The sequence below is a fragment of the Vespula vulgaris genome, chromosome 2 (genome assembly GCF_905475345.1).
Source record: "Vespula vulgaris chromosome 2, iyVesVulg1.1, whole genome shotgun sequence".
In the NCBI taxonomy this organism is placed as follows: domain Eukaryota; kingdom Metazoa; phylum Arthropoda; class Insecta; order Hymenoptera; family Vespidae; genus Vespula; species Vespula vulgaris.
The window spans coordinates 13,309,886-13,335,593 of record NC_066587.1 but is presented as its reverse complement, the minus strand read 5'-3'; the positions used below and the strand labels follow the sequence as shown (position 1 = coordinate 13,335,593).

Genomic DNA, 25,708 nt, shown 5'->3' with positions numbered 1-25,708 from the left:
TCGGCACTCATGCTATCGCGAGTGCTTGCCAGCTTCCGAGCGTTTTAGGGGAATATTGGTGAAATAACATATCTACCAGCTCGAATTATTGCGTTATAAATATACCGATAACTAATCGTCACATGCGTGTATATAAAAATGATTAACAAGCGACGATCCTTCGTCCACTTTTATTTTCAGCAAAAACAAATTAAAATCAATTCTAATCGCAGTACAATCAAGTTATTTAATGTCGCGATGAAAAACACGATCGGGGGCATTTCGGTATTACCTAGACACTTCGTTTTCCAAGATATAGAGAGAAAGCTCGATACTGCATTATACGAGAAACATTTGGCTGACAATATAAGGAGTAAATCCCTTCGAGCACTGTTTCCATCATCCACAATCTTCAGAGTTTCGAACTAATTTGACAGTCCAAGAGTAGGACAGGCACCAATGGGAGAATGCTCTCGCGAACTAGGACACTTAGCCTTCACCGGGCTCTTTTCGAAAGTAAATCTTTAATAAGCGAACTTACGGGCGAGTTGTTTGAAGTACATATTCTTTATCATCGAGAGATCAACTTCCTTACGATTTCTTTCTCCCTACAAAGTTTCAATGTCGATACAAATAAGAAAGTAAAAAAAGAAGTAATATCTACTTACTAAAAATGTCGAATGAAACTTTTTACTTCGGCAAGTCTTAGCTGATTATTTTAGGAATTATACGTTCCCTCTTACATACTTCTGGCACGTACTGCCATTAAAAAGTCTTTACGGTGTTATTATAGTTAGCATACAAGACGAGGAAAGAATAAAGTTTTGTTACGAGCTATTTGATAACCTGAAATTTGGTTTGAATGAATACAGAGTGTTACACGACCGAGTATCGGCAGTGTCTGAGCCCAAAGGGGCAGCTCTACTTGAAGGCCGACAGCGAGGGTAAGCTTGACCTTTAATCATCACTTCCGCTGGAGCCTTGTATCATCACGCCATATATATTACACATACTTATTACGTCAACCCAGATTGTATTATGCTACGTTTTAACCCGATCCGTGTGTCCCTATCACATTACTGTATTCTAGAAGCCGCCACTGCTTGCTTGCTTGCTTTCCGCGTCCCGACGATATCGGTCATGTTGACTCATTTTCTGTATAGGGTGTCTCTCTAAACTTGTGCTTTAAATATGGCAACGTAGTTCACAGGTTCAAAAGCGCTTCGCTTTAGTCTCGTCTGCCTTACTTAACCGAAGGTTTATTTTAATCATATTCAACATCATTGACATTAACGAAGTATTCTATATGAAGTATATTCTAAGATATGGACTATTTCGTTATTAATACATTGCGTATTCTTCATCGGATATATGTAAATTTTGAATAAATAACAGACGCATAATCTTTTCGTCCAAGTTTGAAGACTCCTCTTTGAAAATCTAAACGAACGAAAAGTTATTCTCGGCGTTTGCATTTTCTTCTTCTTCTTCTTCTTCTATTTTTTTTTCTTTTTTTTATTTTATTTTTATCATCTTCTTCTTTAACGTGATTCAACACTTGAGTCTTAGCCAACTGTTTGAGCACAGACATAATCCCAACGTATTTCTCTACGTAAATTATTCATTAGATTATTGTTTCAGCTTAAAGTTCACCGTGAGTTGAAAAAGAGAAAAAAAAAGAAATCTACGAGACTTTCATCAAGTTATATCAAGTTTTCTTTCTTATTTTTCGTTACCTCGAACTCATTGCCATCCTTAAAGCATGCATCTGAGAACATATCCTGTACATGTTTCTTCTACGTTTCATCATATCAAACATATTTAACACAACATACAATCATTATAGACATATCTCATTAAACTCACCCGTCCACATTGATCTATATCCACTCTCAGTGTTGATTAACGTCTCGCTGTAATTCATGTCAGTATGATTATATATCGGTGTCTTATTATAAAACACATCAGACGTGACGCTATTGAGAACGACTTCCAAACGCATTTCATAGGCCCACACCGACTCTCATATACCTATTTCACACTGCCATATCACTTGACAAGGATCGCACTATCCTTTAACGATAGAAAAAATCTACGAAAACGAAGAGAAATCGTGAGGATATCTGGTACAACCGAAACAGAGTTCCACGTATCGATCGAAAGAAAAGCAAAGAAGGATAAGCAGAATAAAGGAAAGTAAAAATACGAGAAACGAAAAGTGAAAAAGGAAAAGATAAGAAAGAAAGATAGAACGGCGCATCACGTACAGGTCGGTCTTCTACGAGCAACGACGATGTTCGATGAAAGCATCTCGCTCTCTTTTTCTCTCTCTCTCTCTCAATCTTTCTCAATCTTTCTCAATCTCTTTATCTCTCTCTCTCTCTCTCTTTCTCTCTCATTCTCTTTTTGTAAAATATAATCGACGAACGATAGCAGACGCTGCGTAAAATGCGTTATTATCCTGAGGATAACTCTCCTTCTCCTTTTCTCTCTGTGTTGTTTCGATAGGGCTGACCTCCCCGAGCTGCAATTTCCCTTTCGAGGACCTGACCGACGCCGAGGATTCGCTAGTCAGCGACACGGAGGACAACATTGGTATTGATGTGCCTGCAAGATCTCCGTAAAAGAGTGGCGCAACGCACGGGGGTAGAAACGTAAAGAAATTTATATCTTTCGAGAAAGTCTTTCTCCCTTTACGGTCCATCGATTCGACATCGTGTCTCTTACCACGCGAACGATCGTAAAAAAGAAAAGAAACATTCTTGTTTTCTACTTCGGGTTTCGTATACATACACGTCCGTTTCTGTATGTACCACTATAAGTCCGTTCATTTAATATTCGGAAAAGGTCTTTTGCTGTTCTTTCTTCGTTTCTATCTCTCTATCTTTATTTCTTTTTGTTTTCCTTTTCTTCTTTTTTTTACCTTTTTCTTTCGTTTTTCTTTCTTTCTTTCTTTCATTCGTTCTCTCGAACGTAAAACTTTTAAATCGATTTCGAATACGATCTTTCGAAATACTTTCGAAACTTCGATTGGCAAGGGGCTTTTTTACCCCCGTGTCGTTCGGTCATACCCGCTTCTCTAATAAGTCTAATATATATACATATATATATATATATATATTTACATACCACTTATATATCGTGAGCGTCCTTATAGACGCTCTATTTGAAACCTGTGTGCGGTAGTGTGTCCCCCCTCCTGTAAAAGTCATTGTGCAGGCCGCATAGTTGACAGATATATTTATTGTGCCGTTGAGCTGCCCTAAATTTGTTGGAGAAAAAAAAAAGTACCTTTATTATAAATTATCGAGGACGTTCCTTCCATAGTTTAAGTTTCCCTCAGTCTCCGTTTGTCCTTCGACGTCACGCCGTTTTTGTAGCCGCGAGAATGATCCGAGCTCTGCTTCTTCGTCGTAAAAGTAGTAAACCTATGTAAGATGAATACGTTGTAAGATCGAAGGGTTCGTTACGATATTCGTCGTCTCGTTTTTCTCAATTTTATCGTGTAATCTTTTCGTTATTACATGTTTGTAAATGTGCAATATAAGGAATGCGCTATCGATGGAACGCATGCGATGCAATACGTGCATGTATGTAAGTGTAAAATGTTATATTATACGTGAGCGTGAAAGTAATAAACCCTTCGATGATTTTATCATCTCTTTCTTCTTCCCTTTCACTCTTTTCTTTGTCTTCTATTTTCTTTCTTTATTTATTTTTTTTATTTTTTTATTTTTTTTTTTTATATATTATTCCCTTTTAAACCAAGTCGATCGATAATTGCCCGAAAATATGTGGGCCTGTTTATGCCGTCATTGTCCGTAGTGATAGACTAGCCTGTTTTGTGTGTCCGTCTATATTTGTATGGCTTTATGTTCGTCTTATGATCTTCTCGACTCGACGAGGCCGTATCCATAAGAATTCAAAAAGTATCTCAAGGTATAAGATATTCATCCTGCAAGAGATGTTCTCGAAGAAGGAATTCGAAGATATCTCTTTTATGATGTTATTCCTAAAATCGTTCTTGAATTGTTAAACGATCGTAGGAGTATAAGATATCTCGGTGGATGTTTCGGTTGGAAATGTATAAGAGAAAATATGTGCGTATGTTATATATATATATCGGCCCTTCCTTTGATTTCCCTACAAAGTACAAAGTATAGTGCATCTAATGAACGATTTTATCATTTCGTACATTCGAAAACGGAATAATTAGGTATATGCCATTATCAGTACGGATAATGTGCGTTAATCCAGTGATATTATTAATTTACGTAATCTAAATGTGGATTATTAAACGTAAATTAATTATCGAATTCTTCTCAGCAAAAAAAAAAAAAAAAGAAAAAAAAGCAGGTTCTTTTAGGAAGTTTTATCGTTTCAACAGCTAACGCATCGTATCGTCGTCGATTGTGTTTCGAACGCAAAAATTGTGTTCGAGATTTATCAAATATATCAAATCTTTATTTATTTCTTTGAACTGTGTGACAAAGAAATAAGATCATTGAATTTAGCATTGCATGTTAAAATGTGTTCTTCATGTTGTTCTCCTCGTTTTACTCTAGTCTCAAAATTTTGTTCATGCTTTCCCATTGAATTTTTAATATATTCTCTTCCTTGCACTTTTATAAATTTCTTCTTGTAGTATATCACAAAACGTGTAGTAGATGTAATTAGATTTGCTAAGCGTATACGTTCGTTTAATTAACTTTTAATCGTCATTTTCATTCATGAACATCTTTATCATCATCATCGTTATCATCGTCATCATATTTTTATGCTCATGTCGTTTAAGCCGAAAAATAAGTTGGATTGCGACAAATAAAACGTTGTTTTTTTTTTTTTTTATTTCTCACGTTGTTTTGATGTTGCGAAAAATACGTCGTACATATATGCCAAGGTCTTAACAAGAGTTAATTACTTAAACGAGCTAAATTGGCCTTTTAAGAAACAAAATAATTCTCAAGAATAAAACCAGTGCTGTCGTACCAACGAAACGTGAGACTTACAAGTAGAGATGGAAATAACACGTTTATACGTCTGTTAAATGATCAACGTTGCTGCACCTTTCATATTACGCGAATTACACAAACATATATATATATATATATATATATATATATATATATATATATTATTTCTTAGTTCTATCTAGATAAATTCATTGATTCGTGAGTAATAACGTGTTTAAATTAAATTTAGAAATCAATTTTAACTTCATACTATAAATATGTAAATGTAGATCTATGTAATGTGATTATTTAACGAGGCTATAATTTTTATTGGATACTATCGTCGCATTAATTTTCACGTATTTGCACGTAAGCATAAGTTTTAGTACTAAGTCGCGACACCGTTTTCATTTTCATGTCGCTTTACGTGTTGTGTCTACGGTTTTATGATGCGCACTTGTGATACGAACTCATACTAAGTTGCTCGAGTCATAATTTGATAGTTACAACCAATGTCGATTGTCTCGAAATTAGCTCGATTCTTTGTTAGCAAGAGCGTAGTGTTCGACCCGATTTAATCATTTCTTAATTAACTGCTCTCGCTGCTTCTTTGTGTTTAAAAACGTAACAATTTTTCTTCTTTCATTTTTCATACCTAGTCGATGGAAAAATAACTTCGACAAATTGAAAATTCCTAGTTCATCGATTTTTCTTCTCTCTCTCTCTCTCTCTCTCTCTCTCTCTCTCTCTCTCTCTCTCTCTCTCTCTTTCTCTCTTTTTCTCTTTCTCTTTCTCTTTCTTTCTCTCTTTCATTTTATCATTTTTCCATCTGATTCTATCGCTCGAATGATCGAAAGCGAGGACCACGAACGATCGCTCGTTTTTATCATGCAATGCGCATGCATATCGAAGAAAAGTCGTATTCAAGCGCATTTATAGCTTACCTTGCAAAGATCGACCGCAAAAACATTCCAATCATTCTCACTTTCGGCCCGCTTATGCTTTTATCGGTCGAACGAATGACTTATCGTCTATCTATTTATTTTCTCACGAAGTTCTCGGTCACGCAGGTCGCGTTGGATGTCCACACTTCATGGCACCGGAAGTGATTCAACGTCGACAGTATGGGAAGCCAGGTGACGTTTGGTCGGCTGGTGTTCTCCTTCACGTTCTTCTTACCGGCACGCTTCCATTTGTGGGTTCTCGCGAAAGGCTACGAGAGGCAATTTGTAGAGGACGAGTTCAGGTATGAAACTTTTTTCTTTTTTACTAGTCACTTTTTCTCATCTGACTTGGAAAGAGATAAATTTTCAAAGAAATATAAAAAAAGAAAAAAATAAAAAGACTAGAGAGAAAGAGAGAGAGAGAGAGGGAGAGAGAAAGAGAATGTTCTTTTCAGTAATATACTCCTTTGAATTTGCAGATGGAAACACCGTTGTGGGACTCCATTAGCGAGCCAGCGAAGGACCTCATACAGAGAATGTTAACGACGGACGTAAATCATAGGATCACTATTCAAGAAGTCCTCAATCATAAATGGCTCAGAGTGAGTAGAAGTACGCTTGCTCGGCTGGTGACGATACCACCAGGAACGACAACGTTCTACGTACGATCGACGTCATCGACGTGTTACGAGAAAGAGAGATAGAGAGTGAATAAATCACTATGACATAGACCACAGTATATAAAGAGCTATGAAATAAAAATAATTTCATCCAAGGGAAAACTTTACTTGCATAGAAAATAAACAGCGTGGTTTCAGGCGATTAATATTATTTTCCGTCTGGCTCATTTTAACATGTTTTATTTTCGTTTCCTCTCTTACGTTCGTTCTCGGAAAGAACGGTAGTTAGAAAATTCTTTTGACATTTCTTTTTCGGTATATTATAATCGTCTGCCATTTCTTCGCAACGTGGGTGCGTGCGCAAATGGTATAACGATGCGTGTGGTACGGCATTTAGTCAGTGACCTAAGCAAGACTCGCCGGTACCCCATGTGTATCGATGTAATACACGTGCAAGTGGGTTATCGATCGTTATCGTGAGGGCAAAGCTCCAGCGGTTAATGAAAATAACCATAGTAAAGTATACCTCGGGCCGCGCCACTTAACGTTTCTTTTTTCTTTTTTTTTGCACACGGCCGCACGTTCGTGGAACACACCCACACACACGCCCACACCCACACTCACACAGACTATAAGGGCAGCTTCGTTGCAAACTGTTACGTTCATCGTTTACTTTTCCTCGACTCGACTCTAAACGAAAACGTCGTAGCTTCTATATACCTGTGTGCGCGCGCGTGTGTGCATGTATGTGTATATATGTATATATATATGTGTGGGTCTGTGTACGTACACACACATATATATGTATGTGTGTATCTATGTACGTATGTATCTACGTTTATGTCTCTATGCAATATGCCGAGTACGTTGCTTTTTTTCAAATGGTGAGATTTTCGTGCGAAAACTTTTCACCATTTTCTTCCATAAAACCGCATCTATTATTATACTTTTATCGATAAAATTATGCAAGTATTGTCGTCCAAGTGGGACACCCGCTTCTTGACACGACGCACCTTATTACAAAGGCAACTATGTGAAATATGCCACATCGGGCTAGCCGATCGATGATGTAGGATGGTGCGCCACTCTAAGACGAGTATTTATTTATTATACGTATATGTCAATATGGTCGTTCGGCGCTTTTCCACGAATATTTTTGTTTGATCGTTCTGCCTATAGATTTCTACGAATACAGATGTAAACATAAAATTTATCGATCGAATTTGAAAGGTTCTTTCATTTACGTTCGAACGCTCGAACAGGAAAGACGAACGTCGAGTTTACCTTTTCATTAAATGGAGAATATACATATCAATTTCCTACGCGTATCTGTTACATGAATAAATTAAATTTCAAACGTGTCATATTTAATGAATAAATTATACATACGTACATACGTAATTAGATATAATATTCATTGCAGTATCGCAGTAATTATTATTCGGTTAGTCCGATTTGTTCTATTTCTATAATTCTATATTTATAACGATCATTTAATTTTACAGGATCGCGATAAGGGAGCAGCACGAATACATTTAGGCGACACTATAGAAGAACTTAAAAAATTCAACGCGAGACGAAAATTGAAAGATGCTGTGAAAGCTGCTGTCTCTTCGACAAAGTGGCACGCCCCTTATTCGGAAACTAATGGCGACAGCCTTTCCGATGTTGGCGATGACGAAGTCACGACTACCGGTATGCGCATGAAATTTATAAGAGGAATGAAATTTATTAAATATCGAGAGACGATAAGATTTAAGAAAAACGATCGTTCATTCTCTTTCGTTGAACAGGAGCTGTCGCTGAAATTTTGGACTCGCTCGACGATATTGAAGTTTTGCAAGAAAGCGGTAGACTGACGCGTGGTGAAATTCTTAACGCAGTTGAGGACTATCGCCTTCGAGCTATTTTAGAGGTAGGCTATTATTACTCGAATAACAAACACTAATGAGATCGTAATAAACAGGGGAGAGTTTTCTATTGATAGAAGCAAGGTCGTAACGAAGGGAATATATTTCACGGATTTATTCCAAATTTAGCGCTCTTAACGAGATCCTTTCGACTAATTTTCACGTGGTAAACTGTGTGATATCGAACGTAGGCCAGGATCGACCGTGAACAAGATAGAGAGTACGTTTAAGTAGGAGTAACAAAATTGTGGGTAAAACAGAGGAAATCAATGTTTGAGTCGTCGGTTTACCATGAAACGGTTATGATAACAAGTCGAGGCAAACTTTGCCAGCTTCGATCAGTAACTCCTTCGTTGTCCTATCGATCCACTGTGCCGATGAAGTTACTCCCTACATTTTCGCTCGATTTCAAGCAGCTACGAGAAGGAGGAACTTCAAAAGACTCTCCAACTGCGGAGCCACTATCTTCACGATCCGTTCTCTTTACTTCTCCACCCTTCGAATCCCGTGGGAAAGATATCGTACATCCACCCTCGACGAACTTTCGAAATTGGCGCAAGCGCCGCTCGCTCTGTTACCAAGATGGCCGAGCTGGGGTCCTGATAAACAAAATGCCACGTACTATCGTGGGGGGGTCGCGTTATCGGATGGTCACGCGAGCGTAGCTGTGCGGGATAATACGGTGTTTCGACGGGTCTCGCGTGCTCAGAATGCGATGTTAACGAGAACATGACAGGAGCATGATCCTGTCCTTCGATCGATACTTCTTCTTCATCGGCTTTAACGGAAAGATGCATATCTGTCAGCTAATGTTCTTTGGCGAGACCGAATTAGCCGCCAACTTGTTAGAAATCGCGGGTCTCTTGGTGAGTTGCTTGCCTTCGATTTTCCTTCGAATAAATCTATTCTAATTAGTAATTACAATGTTCCTACGATAAACGTGAGTTTCTATTGTCCGCTTAGGACATCTAATGGTTTGAATACGAACTATCATCTGTCGATTCGATCTTCAATAATCTTCGATCATTTCTTGCGTGTCTGTGTTTAGAATTGGTTGGTACTACGATTAATGAAACTGTTGATGTCGTTCGAACGATACCATTCGTTTGCATTAATTTTCGATGAAAGTAATTCTTATTAATTGTTTTCAGCTTTACGACAGGATCTCAAGTCGCGTACCCACACCATGCCGAGCGCCACAAACAGACGCTGTGCAACGTGCGCGGGAAGTCGAGGAGATCCTTCGGGAAGCGGAACACTCGACGGTACGAAACATCGATAGGGCCGACCTTCGAGAACTTCAAGAACTTCTGATGCAGCCGCACATGAGGGTAAGTAGCGCAAGAAGAATATCGATTCTTCATTAAGAGGATCTTACACGCTGAAAGTGAGCATCGAATTACGCTTTCTACGATATATTCGACGAGCGCAATCATCGAAGAAGACAATTGTTTCGATCTTCGTTCTTATTACGTAAAAACGCGTAATAACATCGTCCACGTTTTGAAATTATAACTACAACCAACGGAGTTGTATGGTCCCATTGGGATCTTTCCGCATCGCCAAGGGAGCCGTACTAATTCATAGGAACCAATTCGTTCGTCAACCCTGTCGTATAACGAAATAAAAAGAAAAAAGAGGCAGAAGATAAAAAATGGGAAACGTCGAGCGAGAAAAGTCGATCACTGCTTGCCTTTTCTCTCTCTCTCTCTCTCTCTCTTTATTTTTTTATTTATTTTTTTTTTTCATAGCACCGAGGATGATCAATTTTCTACGACTTTATCTGCGCTGGGTCGTTTCGCGCCACCTCCCTTCCCTTCTCGTTGCATTTCCTTGTTGCATCGGAGATATTTGTACCGTTCACCTATCTGTAAAAGACTATCGTCGGTTGACTAGTAGTATATTTACCTCGGTATTTGATATTGCCTGTGATACGTTGCCGTAAATAGGGCATGGAAATGTAGGTCGATCGTTAAAATTCTCATTTAAAAATCCCGTAGCTACCGTTTGCGAGAAGGATGAGAGAGGGTAAAGGGGACGAGGGAATGAGAGAGAAACAGAGAACGAGAGAACTAGCAGGAAAGCCGTAACCTAGGAAAAGAGCGGTGGAAGAGGAGGAGGAGGAGGAGGAGGAGGCACGGAAAAGACAGGAAAGGTAGAGCTTTGGAGAAGAAGAAGGAAAAAAAAAATAAAAAAGAAAAAGATAGGAAAAGAAGATCGATTCTCGACGAAATGGAGGGTGGTAGTCGAAAATTAAAGTTCGAAGCTTTCGAGCGTTCCTCTGTTCGCTCTGTTTAGACAAATTCCGATACATTGTTTTGTTTTCGTTGCCTTTTATTTACTTTTTGTTTGTTTGTTTTTTTTTTCTTTCTTTCTTTCTTTTCTATTTTTCTTTCCGAACAAAGACAATCTCGATCAGTCGTATTTGACGTGAAGTTTTCAATGATTGCGAGTAATAGTTTATATCGGCGGAAAAGACCTTCGTCGTTGACGCCGAAGAGAGGACAAATATTTATATGCATATCGTTGGGTCGTCCTTCGAACGAAATATTTGGCATTCCGCTCTGCTTCCAGCAGGATCGATGTGGCGCCCTACTTCGATTAATATGAATGGTGCGTACGAAAATAGTTGTTGTCTGCCTCGAGCGCGTTTAATTGTGGAAAAGTAAAATTGTAGAACAACTGAAAGATCCTTGGTAATCCTTCTTCATGATATCGGGAATAAATTATCTGACGGCCGCAGCTAGGACGTCGATTATTTATTTCCGTCGGAAATTTTTATTCGATTAAAACATTATTTTTCTGATCATCCGGAAGATTTAAATAGATCCGACGGATAAGTATAGAACCGATAAAGATTCTTTTATGTTTGTTTTCTTAAATAAGAGAAGAAGATTCACGTCCTTAATGAATTTTGTATACGTTCCAAATGGAATAAGATTTAGTGTCCTAATTTAGATTGTAAAGTAATTTCGTGTTAAAGTTAGGACCGAGATTCAATTCGATGGAATATATTACAAGCATCGTTGAAATGAGTTTTATCGTGTTTTCTACGCCAGACGAGGCGTCGAGATTCAACTCGAGAAATTTCGCGTAGCCGGGAAATCGGTGAACGAAAAACAATGAGATTGGAGGTACTGGAGAAGGAAATGTGCATTTAGAACGGTTGCGAATAATAGACTTCTCCTTCGCGTCGAAAGTTAAACGATTACTTTGGTTTTAGTCCGAAAGGAGAGATACGAGAACAAGGAATTACAGTTTCATGAATGAGCTGGCGCAATGGCGGAAGTGAAAACGGGAAGAAGAGCTAAGGAGTGAATTCATTTTGTCGGTCAGTATCGATTCACTGGCAAATCGCGAGTTAATCGTCGGCCTACACTTGTTGCGCGATATACGAGAGCTCGCTTTTATACTCGTCATACGAATTCCAGTCGATTTCTCACACGCATCTACATGGATTCTTTCGTCTTGTTCCGGTATCCAATAACGAGCGAAGAAACGTGACGATAGCGAAAACATAAACTCTTATATCGATCGTAGAAATGATTTTCTTCCTTTATTAATACACGTTCTTTACGTCGTATTTGAATATTTATTTGCGAAACTGGCAGAAAGAGAGAGAAAGAGAGAGAGAAGAGAGAAGAGAGAGAGGGAGGGAGGGAGGAGAATCTAGTTATATATCACGTCAACATAATTATTCCTAAATCAACGTAACTCCGTGAACAAATACGAAAAGCATTTCACTTTACACTTAGCAATAAATGACCTTCCAACGAACGGAAGTTAATATATTGTTGTTTAAACTTGGCACAGTATCGCAGTTATATCATGCAAGGATTGGTCTGCTTGTCAGAGAGACGAAGATATAGCATAATAGCGTGGCACCTTACAAAGAGAGTAGACGGTTAATTACTTCGAAGTTGTTAGGTCCATCTCCTTCCGACTTGATCGTTAGTAACTATACAAGATCGAAGGAAGTCCGGGAGCTTGCGGTTAATGGTCTCGAGTTCGTAAAGTGAGTAACGTTCTCTGAGATGATCGGAGCCGAATGAACGGAATAAATCGTGCGCAACGGTTGAAAGATCGAGTCTCCTGATAGTCTTTGAAATTGTGTGGTACGATTGTTTCCATCCAAGATTATCTAGGAAGTAACGATTGGTCAATGACGACCGATTGACCGATAAGGTAAAGCTTCCCCTAGACGAGACCTCTATAGCTAGATAACGAGCTAGGAATTAATCGAAGCGAATAGGAAAACAAAAATTGAGCGTAAGTCGTGGCATGACAGTCGAGGTTCACGATCCGTTGAATCACGATTGATTCGCTTTGTATGTAAGGTTCCCAAGGGCCCGATAACAACCGCAGTTCTGTTAGTGACAGCTATGCAGGCAGCTAGGGAGGCAGCTAGGGAGGTAGCTAGGCAGACAATGAGAGGAACAAGTAACAACGAGTCAGCTCGCGGTCTCGCGCGTCGAGGGGTGGCTCGATTCGGCTCGGCTCGGCTCGGTTCAGCGCGGCGTGGCGCGCTGTGTCGCATGCTACGGTGTTGGAGGGGTGGATGGAAGGAAGTGACGTTGTGGGGGGTGGCCTGGTGGGCGAAGCCGCGAGGGCGCGGGCGCCAGGGCAGCGGAGCTAGTGTGCCGCAGAGCGCAGATCGCGACCGACGCGGTTCCGCACGCCTCTTCTGCGTCACCGGTGTTGTTTCTATCTTCGTCTCTCTCTTTCTCTCTCTCTCTCTCTCTCTCTCCCTCTCTCTCTTTTTTCTCTGTTTCTTCCTCACTCTTTCTCTTTTACACTCATCCAATTTTCTCTTTCTCTCTATCATCCCTCGCACGTGTTAGATCGATCTAACGCTAGCGGTTTTCCGATCTACGATTTTTTGCTCGTCGAAAGTAACTTTACCGGTTTCATCCCGGCGAAATCGCGCCGAGCGAGAAAGAAACAACAATAGCATATGGTGAAGCGCAGCCGAAGGTGGAAGGCGCGCGGGATACGCCGTAAACAGCCGGTAGCGTAGCAAGCTCAAACCGCGACCTCTCGCGAGCGTTTTCCATCTGGCGCTGACGAAACACCCTTTTCCTCTCTTCTCTTCTGTTCTCTTCTCTTCTCCTATTCTCTTCTCTCCTCTCCTCTCCTCTCCTCTCCACTCTTTTTCTTCTCTTTTCTTTTTCATTACGTTCGTGCAATCGTGTGTGCGTAATCGTGCATATGTGTGTATATCCAACTCTACTGCATATTAGTGTGCGCAACGTCATCCCTACTTTTTTGTGATCGAACTACGCGCTCGATCGACGTCTCGCGTTCGAAACGTTCGACCGGACATTGGAACGAGCGATCGAAAAGTGCATTTTATTCTCGAGAACGATCGGCCACCGAAGAGATACGAAAAACCACTTTCCTACGCACCTACATCTACTTTTCTCTTTTTCTCCCTCTTCCTTTTTCTCTCTTCTCTCTCTCTCTTTCTTTCTGGTTAAATATCGAGCGATGACTACCACCAGAAGTAGAATTCTCGAGCTAGACTTCCACCTATTTTTATTTTTATCACCAACGAACTTGCGTACGTTCCGACACTCTCAAGGCGCCTCGAATCCTACGTGAATTTGGCAAAGAATCAACTTATTGCTACCCTCTTAATGTCAGTCCTTTTATCATTACATTTCTAACCAGTCTACTCGCGAAATTACGTCTGTCTGCTCGTGAACGACACGTAAATAGGTACTTATATATTTTTTCGAAAGCTCGAATGGTATCTGTTGCTTCCGTCTTATCATGTTTTGTACATTTCGTTTCTTTTTTCTTTCTCTCTCTCTCTCTCTCTTTTTTTTTTTCTTTATTTTTCTTTTAACGAATCGTGCACGTTCCGTCGAACGATTTATCTATATCACGTCGATCGTTGTTTGATGTTTTAATTATTTTCCATATGCGTTATACATTCGTCAACTATTATATTAGGGAAGAAATAAATTCTTTCTTACAGTGGCATAGGTATTAGTTATCACACGGTAATCGAATATCCTTGATCGCGTATCAAATGGATCTCCTCTTTCGTTCACCTGTATGAAAGACTCGTGTATTGTACACGCGGGGTCGTTGATCTCGAATGGTCTACGAATGAATAGAGACGGCGCGCGTATATTCTTCGCTAATACTTCGGCAGCTTTCCGTGGTATTCATAGAGAAGTAGGTACTACGTACACGCGTGTTGATAATACTATACCATCCCTACGTAAAACGAGAGAGTATTCACTTTTCCATCATTTCAAAATCCGTTCCGTTATGGCATTCGTTATTTCAAAACTCTTCCCTTTTAGATTATCTACGTTTCATGGTTTTTTTTTAACATGATATTTATACAAGTATGTTAATTTCCGTGCTATTACAAAAGACCCTAATTAATTCAAATACCAAAGAACAATAGAATTCTACGAGCTTAACGTTGCATTCTACGATAACGCAAACTATGGTTCTTTTTATTTAGTAATTCTTTTCTCTCTCTCTGTCTCTCTCTCTCTCTCTTTCTCTTTTTCTCTCTGTCCTTCTCTTTATCTCTGTCGACTGTCTTTCCATCTTCGGTCGTCGAGAAATTTCTTTTCAACAGCCTTTCGCAAAATGAAATTATCTCTCAACGCGCAGCCATTCGAAGCAGTTCTAGCGATGTTTCGTTAGTTGGCTGGTCATGAGCGCATTGATAAGTCTGGTCGCGACAGGCTAGGACGGTGAACGAAAACCAATAATTTTGCGGTTTCCTCGAGAAGCCTAACCATATTCTCCATCCGTGAGACAAGCTTCCACCGATTGCCAGCATATTTCACATCGGTGACCCTCTTCTCCTTTCTGTCACTCTCTCACTTTCTCTCTCTCTCTCTCTCTCTCTCTACTACTACTACTACTACTACTACTACTCTCCTCGTCATAATCGATTCATCGGGTTAACTGCGAGTAGTTCGCTCCTATCGCTTGATCTTCACTCCCTGACACTGCTCCTGTTCGCTTGGTTCTCTCGTCGACGATGAAAAGCTTTTACTCGAGTCTCGAGATATAAAAAGTTTTACCTTCGAAAATTTTTTTTATGGTTCTTACTTCCTTTCTACAAGGTTTTCATCGATGAATGTTATACGTCTTAATTGAGTTGCTTAGGAAATACGAGAACTATTATTATTAGCATTAATCGCTAACCCTAGAAATTGAAGGATCGTGCTGCAATTCAAGACTGACGTTTAGGAATTAGAATGACTATTTCGAGGGCACACAGAGCAAGAATGAAGAGGAAAGGAAGGAAGGAAGGAAGGAAGGAAGGAAGGAAGGAAGGAAGAGGCAATCGAGCAAAGTTCGAATAACTCTCGCGTGCGATCGATCTAACTTAAGAGGATTAATTTGGCTCGAGGAAAAATAGCGAGGTGCCATTTAATTGCTAACGGTCCCACCTCTTAACTTTTATTAGTTTAGATCGTCGCTCGTAATGCGATCTATTAAAAAATTTTCCTTGCTCCAGGGAGTTTTTTTTCTCTTTTTCTTCCTTCTTTTGGGAGGGGGTGGCAGGGGTTATTTTTTCTCCCTATTACTTATTATTTCACGAAGGAAAACTTTCCTCTTGTAGTTTTAAATGTTATTCTTTGTAAAGGAGTAATTCTTTTTTTCTATTCTTTCTTTCTTTTTTTATTTTATTTTATTTTATTCTTAAACCTCACGAGTTGACGAAAAATCTTCACGTCTGACAGTGAATTTTCTCATCGCCGACGACTACGACTAATTCCACGTTTTATTACACCTCGTACGCTTTCAGGACACGAGTGAAATCACGAAACGTGGATGGGAGGAACTTCCGACGCCCCGAAACTTTTAATTTGTAACGTTGTTTGATGTTTTATCCGTCCTTCGTGGTATCTGCTCGTTTATTTTCTAAAAGTTCTAAATATTGACTTTACGAGCGCGTTACTTTCTACTTCTCACTACTTTTTTTTTCTCTCTCTTTTTTTTTTTCTATTTTTGTTGCCACAAGTAAAAGCTTTCAGACAAATGGAGTGAGAAAAAATCCAATAAAATTAGCGAGAAAAACTTTTGCGCACGTCGATAGGGAGGGGTTACTGAAATCTAATTCTAATTCCTTTGTAGAAATCTTAATAATAACGATGAGTAATGTTTCATCATTGGCATTAATGGTGAAGAAGAATAATCTGATAATTTTCGTCTATTATGGCGGTTTAAGTATATTAATTCATATCGCGCACGACCCGTTAAAAGCTCGTCTTATAAGAATAACGAAAGATGCATAGGAATCTTTGTGCGAACGTTATTAATGACTATGCTCGTAGCATGTAACGGCCAAGGAAACTGTGTGATGATGTCCTTGGATTTCTCTCATTAACCGTATTCGTATTCCCTTTGCAAAGACGTATGTTCTCGTCTCTTTCGTGTATATTCGTTTCCCATGTGAACTTGATTGAGATGCTTTCGGCATGAGTCTTTAACGATACCTCCTACTTTCCCTCTCTTTACCCCTCAACTAAATTCATTTATAGACGGTGCAATACAGATCGTCGAGAGATATTCCCCAAGGTGGTAGCCTAACGAATATAATGACGTCTAATTGGGTAACTTTAAATGAACCTTAAGTAACTGACGATCTTAAGGGAATCGTAGAAGAAGCTGCGTTAAGATAGTTACTCGTTTCTTCCTTCGTTTCTTTCCAGATAACCACGACATTTTATATATGTATGTATATAATGAAAAAAAAAAAAAAATAAGAAGAAGAAAAGGAAGGAACGAAGTAGGTAAGAGATTTTCTTAATTAGTTTCCAACCGTAAATACGAATTGAGGAAGCAGGTGTCCATGACATTCGCTCATTAAATTTTTAACGTCAGTACGACGAACGGAGATAGGTCTCCATCCTAATGGCCAAATTCCTCTTGTCTCATTCTCGAGTACTTCGGCCTCTCGATGGAACGAGAGAGGAGAACATTCAAGAGTACCGTACCTATATATCTCGAAGGGCGAGTATGCTTTGTCTCATTATTAGGGTGTCCTTCCTTTCTCACTCCGTACCATATCGCCTCGTCTCTAAATGAAGCATGTTGTGCGATAACTTTTCGATGATATTTCGAGATCTATAGGGATTTCAATTCGGCCGTGTATAAAGTCGCAACAATTTTTCGTTAATGTCTTATCAAAAAATGATCACTCATGTGGCGTTCGATATTCCGCAATATATATCGACGCGAGTATACAATTACGTACGTTGTTTCCACAGGGAAAATTCGATTTCGCCTCCTGGATAACGGGTACTCGCGCCAAGCACAATTTTCTCAATGAATTGCCGCACGAATATTCGTTCCTTTTATCGGTGAGGATTTACGCAAATTGGTAAACAGAGCACGACGAGGCGCACCACTGACGGTGGGCGCCGTTAGCGTCAATCGATTTAATTTTCGGATCGCCAAGAAAATAAAAAATCGTGCGTGATTGCGTTATCGACAAGATAGAAAGAGAGAAAGAGAAAAAAGTAGAAATAAAAGGATAGTTATAGAATATCGTATAATAACCATGGAGTGTAAAAAAAAAAAAAGAAATAGAAAAGGAAAAAGATTGACGATTATATCGGAAAATTTTTACGAAAGAGTTTTACTTGCGAGCGAATAAGGTGGATTTATATTTCCTTTTTTTTTCTACTCTCCTATTTCATTCCTCTCTTTTCCCTTCTTCTTTTTCTTTTTTATTATTATTCAGAAAAAGAAAAACGAAAGGAAAACGAGGCCGGAGGGCCGAGAGGTCCGCACGCTGTACTGGTCGTAGCAGACCTGCGCGTTAGCGCATTGATTGAATTTTGTACCGGCAAGCGAGCTAGAGGGGGGAAGGAAGGGACGAAGAGAAGGGGTGACCGAGGGTGGCGAAGAGAGGTGGCTGACGAATGGCGGGACGATGGAGTCGAGCGACCGGAGAGGAGGAGGGAGGGGAAGGGTTGGGAGTTAGAGGGTGTAGGAAGAGGGTGAGACCACGAGGATAGTTAGATTTTTGAAGTAGCACGACTGGCCGTGGATGAGAGGAGACAGGGAGAGGAGGTTTTAGGAGAGACGACGACGACGACGACGACGACGACGACGACGACGACGACGACGAGTCGAAATCGTTCAAGAGTAGGAGGATTCGTTGGAGCCAACCGTGCGACTTTCCTTGGCAAATATCTCCGTTTGCTATGGCTGCTGCTACGCCCGTTATTCTTTCAAAACGCGCCGCCGAAGTTAAGCGGCACCCTTCCTTTCCCACTCATATTCTACCCCTTTCCTTTTTCTCCTTCTTCTTCTTCATCTTCTTCTTCTTCTTTCTCTTCCTTTTTTTCTTCTTCTTGACGATTCTCCTTTTATCCTCTCTTACGGTCCACCCTTTCCCCCTATCCTTCACCCCTTTCTCATTCTCCTCGTCACGATTTTTCTCCCTACGCACTTTTCTTTATGGCACGGAGAGGAAAATAGCTTGCCAGAGCTTGCAAGATGGCATCGAGTTTCGAGTTTCGATTTTACTACTTTCTTCAATTCCCCTTGAAAATTCTTTCTCTCCACGTTCACGTTCTTTGCCAACGGGAAATATTATTTCTCTTCTCTTTCATCCTCGGTGATGATGTTATATTGTCTCGAGATAAACGATGAGACTTAATCCTAAATGTGAATGGTCATTCAATATATGTATATAACGGATATAAAGCTTACGAAAAGCGAGCGTTTTTATTTCTAACCGGATAATCCCTCGAGCTAGAAGAACGGAAGTATCGTTGCGATTTCTCTAAGCTCTTTCAAGCTTCTTCGCTATCTCAAAACGTATCGCTATATCGAATCCGCGGAATTACGTTCGTGCGATATCGAAAAACTACTCAAAGCTACGAGACGAGACTTTCGAAAACGTTCATGCGAGAGTCTCCATACGGTACCATGCGTTTCCCTTTTCTCTTTTCTTTCTGTATCTGTGTGTTTTTTTTTCCTTCTTTTTTTTGCTTTTCTTTCTTCTTTCCTTTTTATCGAGACGCGAGTATTCTCCGACGTTAAAAATTCTCTGCTCAATTCACGTTCTCCCTTTTGCATACAATATTTATGCGTTGTCGTTATCGCGGAATATCGTTTCCTTTATTCCCATCGTGAAATCGCTTTGACCTAAATCAAGTAGATCGGCATGCCTACGTAAGCGCGACGTCGAAAGGGCAAAACGAAATTCGAATACCCGTTGGAAGTGAGCCGATTTAAGCTGTCAATGAACGCTAACGGAATCCTCTTGCGTTTTTACGTCTTTCTCCGTAGCACTGGCAAAGAAATTGAATATAAGCCAAATACTAAAAAGGCAATTATATTAAGCGAATCCTACGTCTCTTTGTGTATACATACGTTCGTGTGAATGTTCGTGCGTGTGCGCTCACATTTGTGTCCTCATATACGTACTTACTTGCCAGGGTATTTCTCGGGGCTGTAGACCGCGCGAATCAATTAGCGGGCAGGTCTAGCGATAAGCAAGAAGAATGAGCTTGCTTACGTACGTAATTACCGAGTTGAATACGTAATAGGCGCCGTATTTCTCTTTGCGTTAGCCGGTATTCGTCCGAGCTATTAAATAAGAAATCTCGGTCGATTCGCTCGATTTTATTGCTTCTCCGATTTTTACACATGTACATATAGACGGTATAGAGAATATCCACCGTAATATGTCCACCATATTTCTCATCCTTATATCGACGATAGCTAATCTTAACATTTTTCGTTAATATCAATGAAACATGGGTATCATCTTATCCGTCCGAAAGACCATCTTCGAAATGAAAGATCTCGTGGTTACAGGCATTCACGAATACTTATACGTTGTAGACACGCGCTGATGTATATTCGCAAAAGCTTACAGAGGCGTATAGGTACGCGTTTATGCATACACATAAGCCGATGAACGAGTGGCGAAATCAACGTTTCTCTCTGGGGCATACGATCGGTGCCCTCCGGGAGTTTGGCAATATTACTAGTTCTTGTTTTTCTCACGGGCAAGCATTGAGACCGTGCGCGTTTTGTCATCGAGCTTCTTTGTTTGCTTTCAAGCATAAAAGCACCAAGCTCGTACCTCGTTCGTACCTTCCTTCTCATGGCTCTGTCTCTCTTGTTTTTTATTTAGCTCACTCTTTTCCTTCATCCTCCCCCCTCTCTCTCTCTCTCTCTCTCTTTCTCTTATGTATCTATCTATCTATCTATCTATCTATCTATCTCTATCTCTAATTCTGCGTTTCTGTTCTTCGCTACCGACAAATAGACAACACGTATCTATTTCTTTGGCACCTGTGCTATTCCTCTTTGCGACGACGCGAAATGAAGATTTTCTTTTTCGTACGGCCACCTGCCTATTGATTCACGTAACTAAATTATTCAAACGAATTAGAGATATTTATGTATTGTAGTTTAGTATTTTTCTTAGGAATCGGTTGACTTAATCGTTCATACGAATTGTCGGAATGAAGGAGAAAAAAAAGAGGGGAAAAGTGAAGATTTTTGAGACGCTGCCAATCGTGAAGTAAGTTCATTGCTCGCTTTGCTTCCTGCTTGAGAAGAGACATAGCGAAAGGAAAATTTAAGGAAATGGCAGTCCGGAGGCATCATCTGTAGGGAAATGCATAGAAACGAAGTTACGATAATGTACGGCTGTAGAAAGTCTAAGGAAAGGGATGGACTATAAGGGAAACGAGAAGCGACTGCCAAACGAAGCTCTTCGTACGCGTTTTCTCGTTTTATGGCTAACTGCCCAAAAATCTTCTCTTTCATTCTTTAGACATTTTTTGCGTTTCTAGATACGTATTTTTATTCGATTTTACAAGAAGGAAATCCCCTTGTGACGTTTAGTTTCAATATCTTAGTCCGTTCGTAAAACTTCAAATCTTTTTATTTAACAAATCAAACTGAAATAATTTGAATGACTACTCTTTAAAGTCGTGAAAAGAATTGACATTGATCTATGCATCTTATGCAAAAAAAAAAGTCGAGTTTGACGAGTTTCGTTGATTGGAATAGATAGATCAAAGCATCTTTCTTGAATTATGATCGGCGACGAAAGTACGTTACTCTTTTATGATCGTACACGAGTACAGTATCGATATCTTAACGTGCTCTACTTTCTCAGCATCCGGAATGTAAGTACCCACTTCTGCTCAGGATCGTCTTCGTCTCTATCGTCTTATTTTGAACAGGCGTGCTTGATTTTCCCCGAAAGATATCGAGAAAATCGCCAGGATTTTGTAGTTACATATACGAAAGAAGAAGAAGAAAAAGAAGAAGAAGAAAAAGAAGAAAAAGAAAAGGAAGAAGAAAAAGGAGAAGGAGAAGGTAGTCGTGTTGAAATTTTTAGATCCCCTTTTCGAAACGACTCGCGTCCAAGACTGGTTCCGGGTCTTTGAGCTTTCTACGTGGACAGGAGCTTTACTACGAAGGCGCGGCTAGCTTCTTTATCAGGCTGTTTTGTATTCACAGCCACGCGTTGGCTCTTCTCTCTCTCCTAGAACATCTTTCCCTTTTCGCATAGATCATGATCATACACGAAGACGTTTTGTTTCCTCGTAATATCGTCGTTGGTTTGCGTGTGATTAAAAAAAAAAAAAAAGAAAAAAGAGAGAAAAGAAGAAAGAGAGAGAGAGATCTGTCTCACTTTCTTTTCCTCTTCTTCTTCTCTTTTTTTTTATTTTTATTTTGAGATTCGAGGCGCACATTCATGTTGGAATATTACAGGAGAAAAATCAATGGTTACCTCTTCGTATCTCGATCGATGGGTCTCGAAGATAAACGTTATCGACGATTCGACGTAGCCGCGTAATATGCGAAACGTTGGCCCGTCGCGAAGAAACTCGATAGCCTTCGGCGTTGGATCTTCGTCGAGAGGCAACTTGAGAGGAAAGAAAAAAGGCGCGAACGCGATAATGTAGTAGTAGAGTAATAGTAGCCTGGCCGAGGTAGCCGTGTTGGGGGCCGGAACGGCGAGGAAAAGCGAAGAATTGATGCGATGTGAAGATCGTCATGAACCCCCCTGCGACCAGGGACCCGTTTGGCTCCAGGTCGCCGGGATGCTGTTACCATTCGTGGAACCCTCAAGTTTATCCACCATGCGCGATATGCCAAAGGCCGTTGCTACCGTTGCAACAGTGTCCCTTGCGACGTTCCGTACCTCTTGTTCATCCAACATCCTATCAGGAAACGGATGTAGGAGGACAACAGGAATATCGACCTATTCGTCAGCGTTCCGTCGAGACACCATCACCAAGACGTCACGAAATTCTCGATAGGCGACCAGCCTCAAATCCTCACTATCATACCCATCCACCACCTAGTACTGGTTATGCGCTCAACCGATCCGCTAGTGCGACTCGTCTCGGATCACCTGGTGCATCTCTCGGTCAACGATCGCCAGGAGCTCGTAGAGCGAAACCTCCTGGACTCGATCCTCCTCATCGATGGATCGGAGAGGAGACCAAAAGATCCTTACCGCAACACGTCTACAAGTATTACCTCGCACAGACCAAGGAATATCGCCGGCAAAATCTCAAGGTAAAATTTATGCCGAGATGAAATGTGTCTCTCCGTTTTGCTCTCTCTCTCTCTTTCTTTCTCTCTTTCTCTCTCTCTCTCTCTCTCTCTCTCTCTCTCTCTCTCTCACTCTCCATATATATGTATGTATTTTATATATATATATATCTTCTTCTCACACTCTCACTCGTCTGGAGAATAAATTAGCCAAGCGCGTATGTCGTTGACTCGTACTACTGCGGTCTGACCATATTCCCTTCCTACCCCAATGTACGGTTTAGTTAATTCGTTTTACTGTATGCTTTTTAGACTCGACCACAGAGAGTACCTTGTGCTTTCGACGTTGCGATTAATATAATGGGAGAGTAATTTTAAAGTTAATTGAGACGTCGATCAATTTAGATTTTTATCTTTCGTATTAAAATTTATATGCTTCCGTGCGTACGACCTCCATACTAACATTTAAATGCATCTCGCGATATATAGATATTTTGGGACGTAGGATATTTCGAGAAAATTTACTTTCAACGATTTTGGTAGGAAATAAAGATCGTATCTCGAGTCTCGGAACGAGCGATGGGATAAAGATTCATGTTTAATGGTACTTCGCGTCGAGGAGAAACGTAGTGGAAGATTTTTCCTTATCTCATGATGCCGAAGTGCTTGACTGCGTTGTACTATCGGCTTAACGTGCTTTAGCAACATCGATAAAGCCGTAGGCTCTCGTGCTTGTGAAAAATTGAAGTATTCGATCGTGAAGAACCATTCGTCTCGAGCCTGCAATTTATGAGCCTCGCACGGATAATGATTTCTGAAATAAAAACAAAATTCAAATTAAAGTTCGTGAAACGATTATACAGTCAGATCGATAGAAAATTCGACGCATATTTAACAAGATAATGACATCGAATTGATAATAATAAAAAAAAAATATATATATTTATTCATTTTTCATAAAAATATATGCTTATATTTTATATTTTAGTGGGTAGTGCAGCTCGGTGGCGCTACTATAAACTGCCGTTAGCGAGACACAGATGGCAGGTCCAACTGGATTCTGCTATTCCGATACAGAAGTTGCTTCTTCCTCCTTAAATATCTTCGCCATTTTCTCGTTTTGTTTTCATTCGAAACAAAAAGGGACTCCAGTCGACTGTACGACGTCAAAAGAACTGAATCAACGCGAAACGCGCAACATGTATCTATCTTTCTACAAGAGCATCACCAAAAGAAAAAAGCTTTTGTCAGTCATTCCCTTTTTTAGTATAAACACAATGCCGAACAGAGATATTGCACATGTGTTTTTAAATTCTTCAACAGTTGTACAATCATTTTTAATTTGCTAATACGCATCTACTTGTAAGGAAGAATGTATGTCGGAATCGATGCGACAAATAATTTTGTTTCGATTGATAAAATGAATAGTTTTGAATTAAGTTAAAGAACCTGCATTAAAATGATTACAAAAATGAAAATAGAGAAGAAAAAGAAAAATGAAAAACGCTCCAGAAAATAAAGAACTATTCCGCGCTATCGATGTATCAATGTTTTATGGTACAGAAATTACTGTATCGCGTAGGAAAGAGAAATCGATAAAGTCCAATTTTTTTTCTTTTCCATACGACACAACATTCATATATCGGATTTCTGGGTGTAGACGCCAAATGGGGGAATGGGAAAACATATTGTTTGCAATAGCTACATATATATATATATATATATATATATATATATATATATATATATATATATCGTTGAGAAGATTCACGCAAGCAACATGAATGTTTAGGCGCTAATAACAAATTAGAAGTCGATTTTAATAGGGCAACAAGAGTGCAGCTTGCACTATGCGCAACGTGTTGGCTAGGAGCTTATATGTAGCCATCGAGTATGCCGGTATAATAACGCATCCGAGGTTGCTTCGCGCAACGAATATCAAATGACATATAGTACTTCGCCTGAATATCAAATAGCTGTTAAGACCGCACTAACGAAGGGACCTCGACCGTGGCTTTTTCACTACTATTTTCTACTTCCTCTATCCGTACTTATACCGGACTACGAGAAAAATGAGAACTCGGCCATGCCGGCCTGCATTGCATCCGGCAAAGCTAAGCAAGAAAAGAAATGCTTCCTTCGGAAGATAGATACATATACATACATGCAGGTATATGTATATATTATATATATGTATGTATATATATATATATAATATATATATATGAAAGCTGCACCAGTTCTTCTTTGTCTTTATAAACTGACCGTACTTCTTTTCGTCTTTAAATTAGCTTTTAAAATTGAAAGAGAAATTTCCGAAGCTCCCTGGTAATTACCGCTATTAGAATTATAGTACCGAGTTGTCCGTAGCCATACTTCCTGCTCCACTTATTAGTCGTGATAACTTTGTAAATTATTGATACAATTTCGAGGAAAATAAGAAAGCTCCATTTTATACTGACGGCGTTACTTTATTAAAACGAATTTGAATATTATATTGGCTTGACTGTCATAAAGACTTTGGAATAATTTTGAAGTATTTTGAAAAATATTCATTTTGAAATTGTTTTTACAAACGTTATATAACAATGCCATCTATAACGATATCGTAGAAAGCGTAATCCTTGGTTCGCTGAGAGGCATAAACATTGACCCTTTGCTTATCGATTCCAAACGCAAGGCATTCACAGTGACAATGGCTCCAATTGTTGACTCTTCGGTTACCACGGTGAATTTAACGTCCGTTTGTTTACAATATTGATTTCTACGTATGCGCC

At 39.7% G+C, this 25,708-nt stretch overlaps 1 protein-coding gene across 9 annotated transcripts in view; it reads left to right on the top strand.

The window, feature by feature from the left end:
* LOC127062036 (peripheral plasma membrane protein CASK-like) overlaps window positions 1-22,429 on the top strand; it is a 46,800-nt gene extending 24,371 nt beyond the window's left edge. For 5 of the 9 annotated variants that reach the window (XM_050989621.1, XM_050989616.1, XM_050989619.1 and 2 more), the window contains 7 exons: window positions 2,488-2,574; window positions 6,002-6,177; window positions 6,355-6,477; window positions 8,001-8,190; window positions 8,289-8,410; window positions 9,557-9,736; window positions 22,143-22,427. In XM_050989621.1, coding sequence (XP_050845578.1) covers window positions 2,488-2,574; window positions 6,002-6,177; window positions 6,355-6,477; window positions 8,001-8,190; window positions 8,289-8,410; window positions 9,557-9,736; window positions 22,143-22,196 — 932 coding nt within the window. In that variant the 3' untranslated portion in view covers window positions 22,197-22,427. Of the gene's footprint in view, window positions 1-851; window positions 924-2,487; window positions 2,575-6,001; window positions 6,178-6,354; window positions 6,478-8,000; window positions 8,191-8,288; window positions 8,411-9,556; window positions 9,737-22,142 lie in introns of all 9 variants that reach the window. The other 4 variants (XM_050989625.1, XM_050989624.1, XM_050989622.1 and 1 more) reach the window with 4 other exon arrangements.
* The last annotated feature ends 3,279 nt before the right edge of the window (window positions 22,430-25,708 follow it).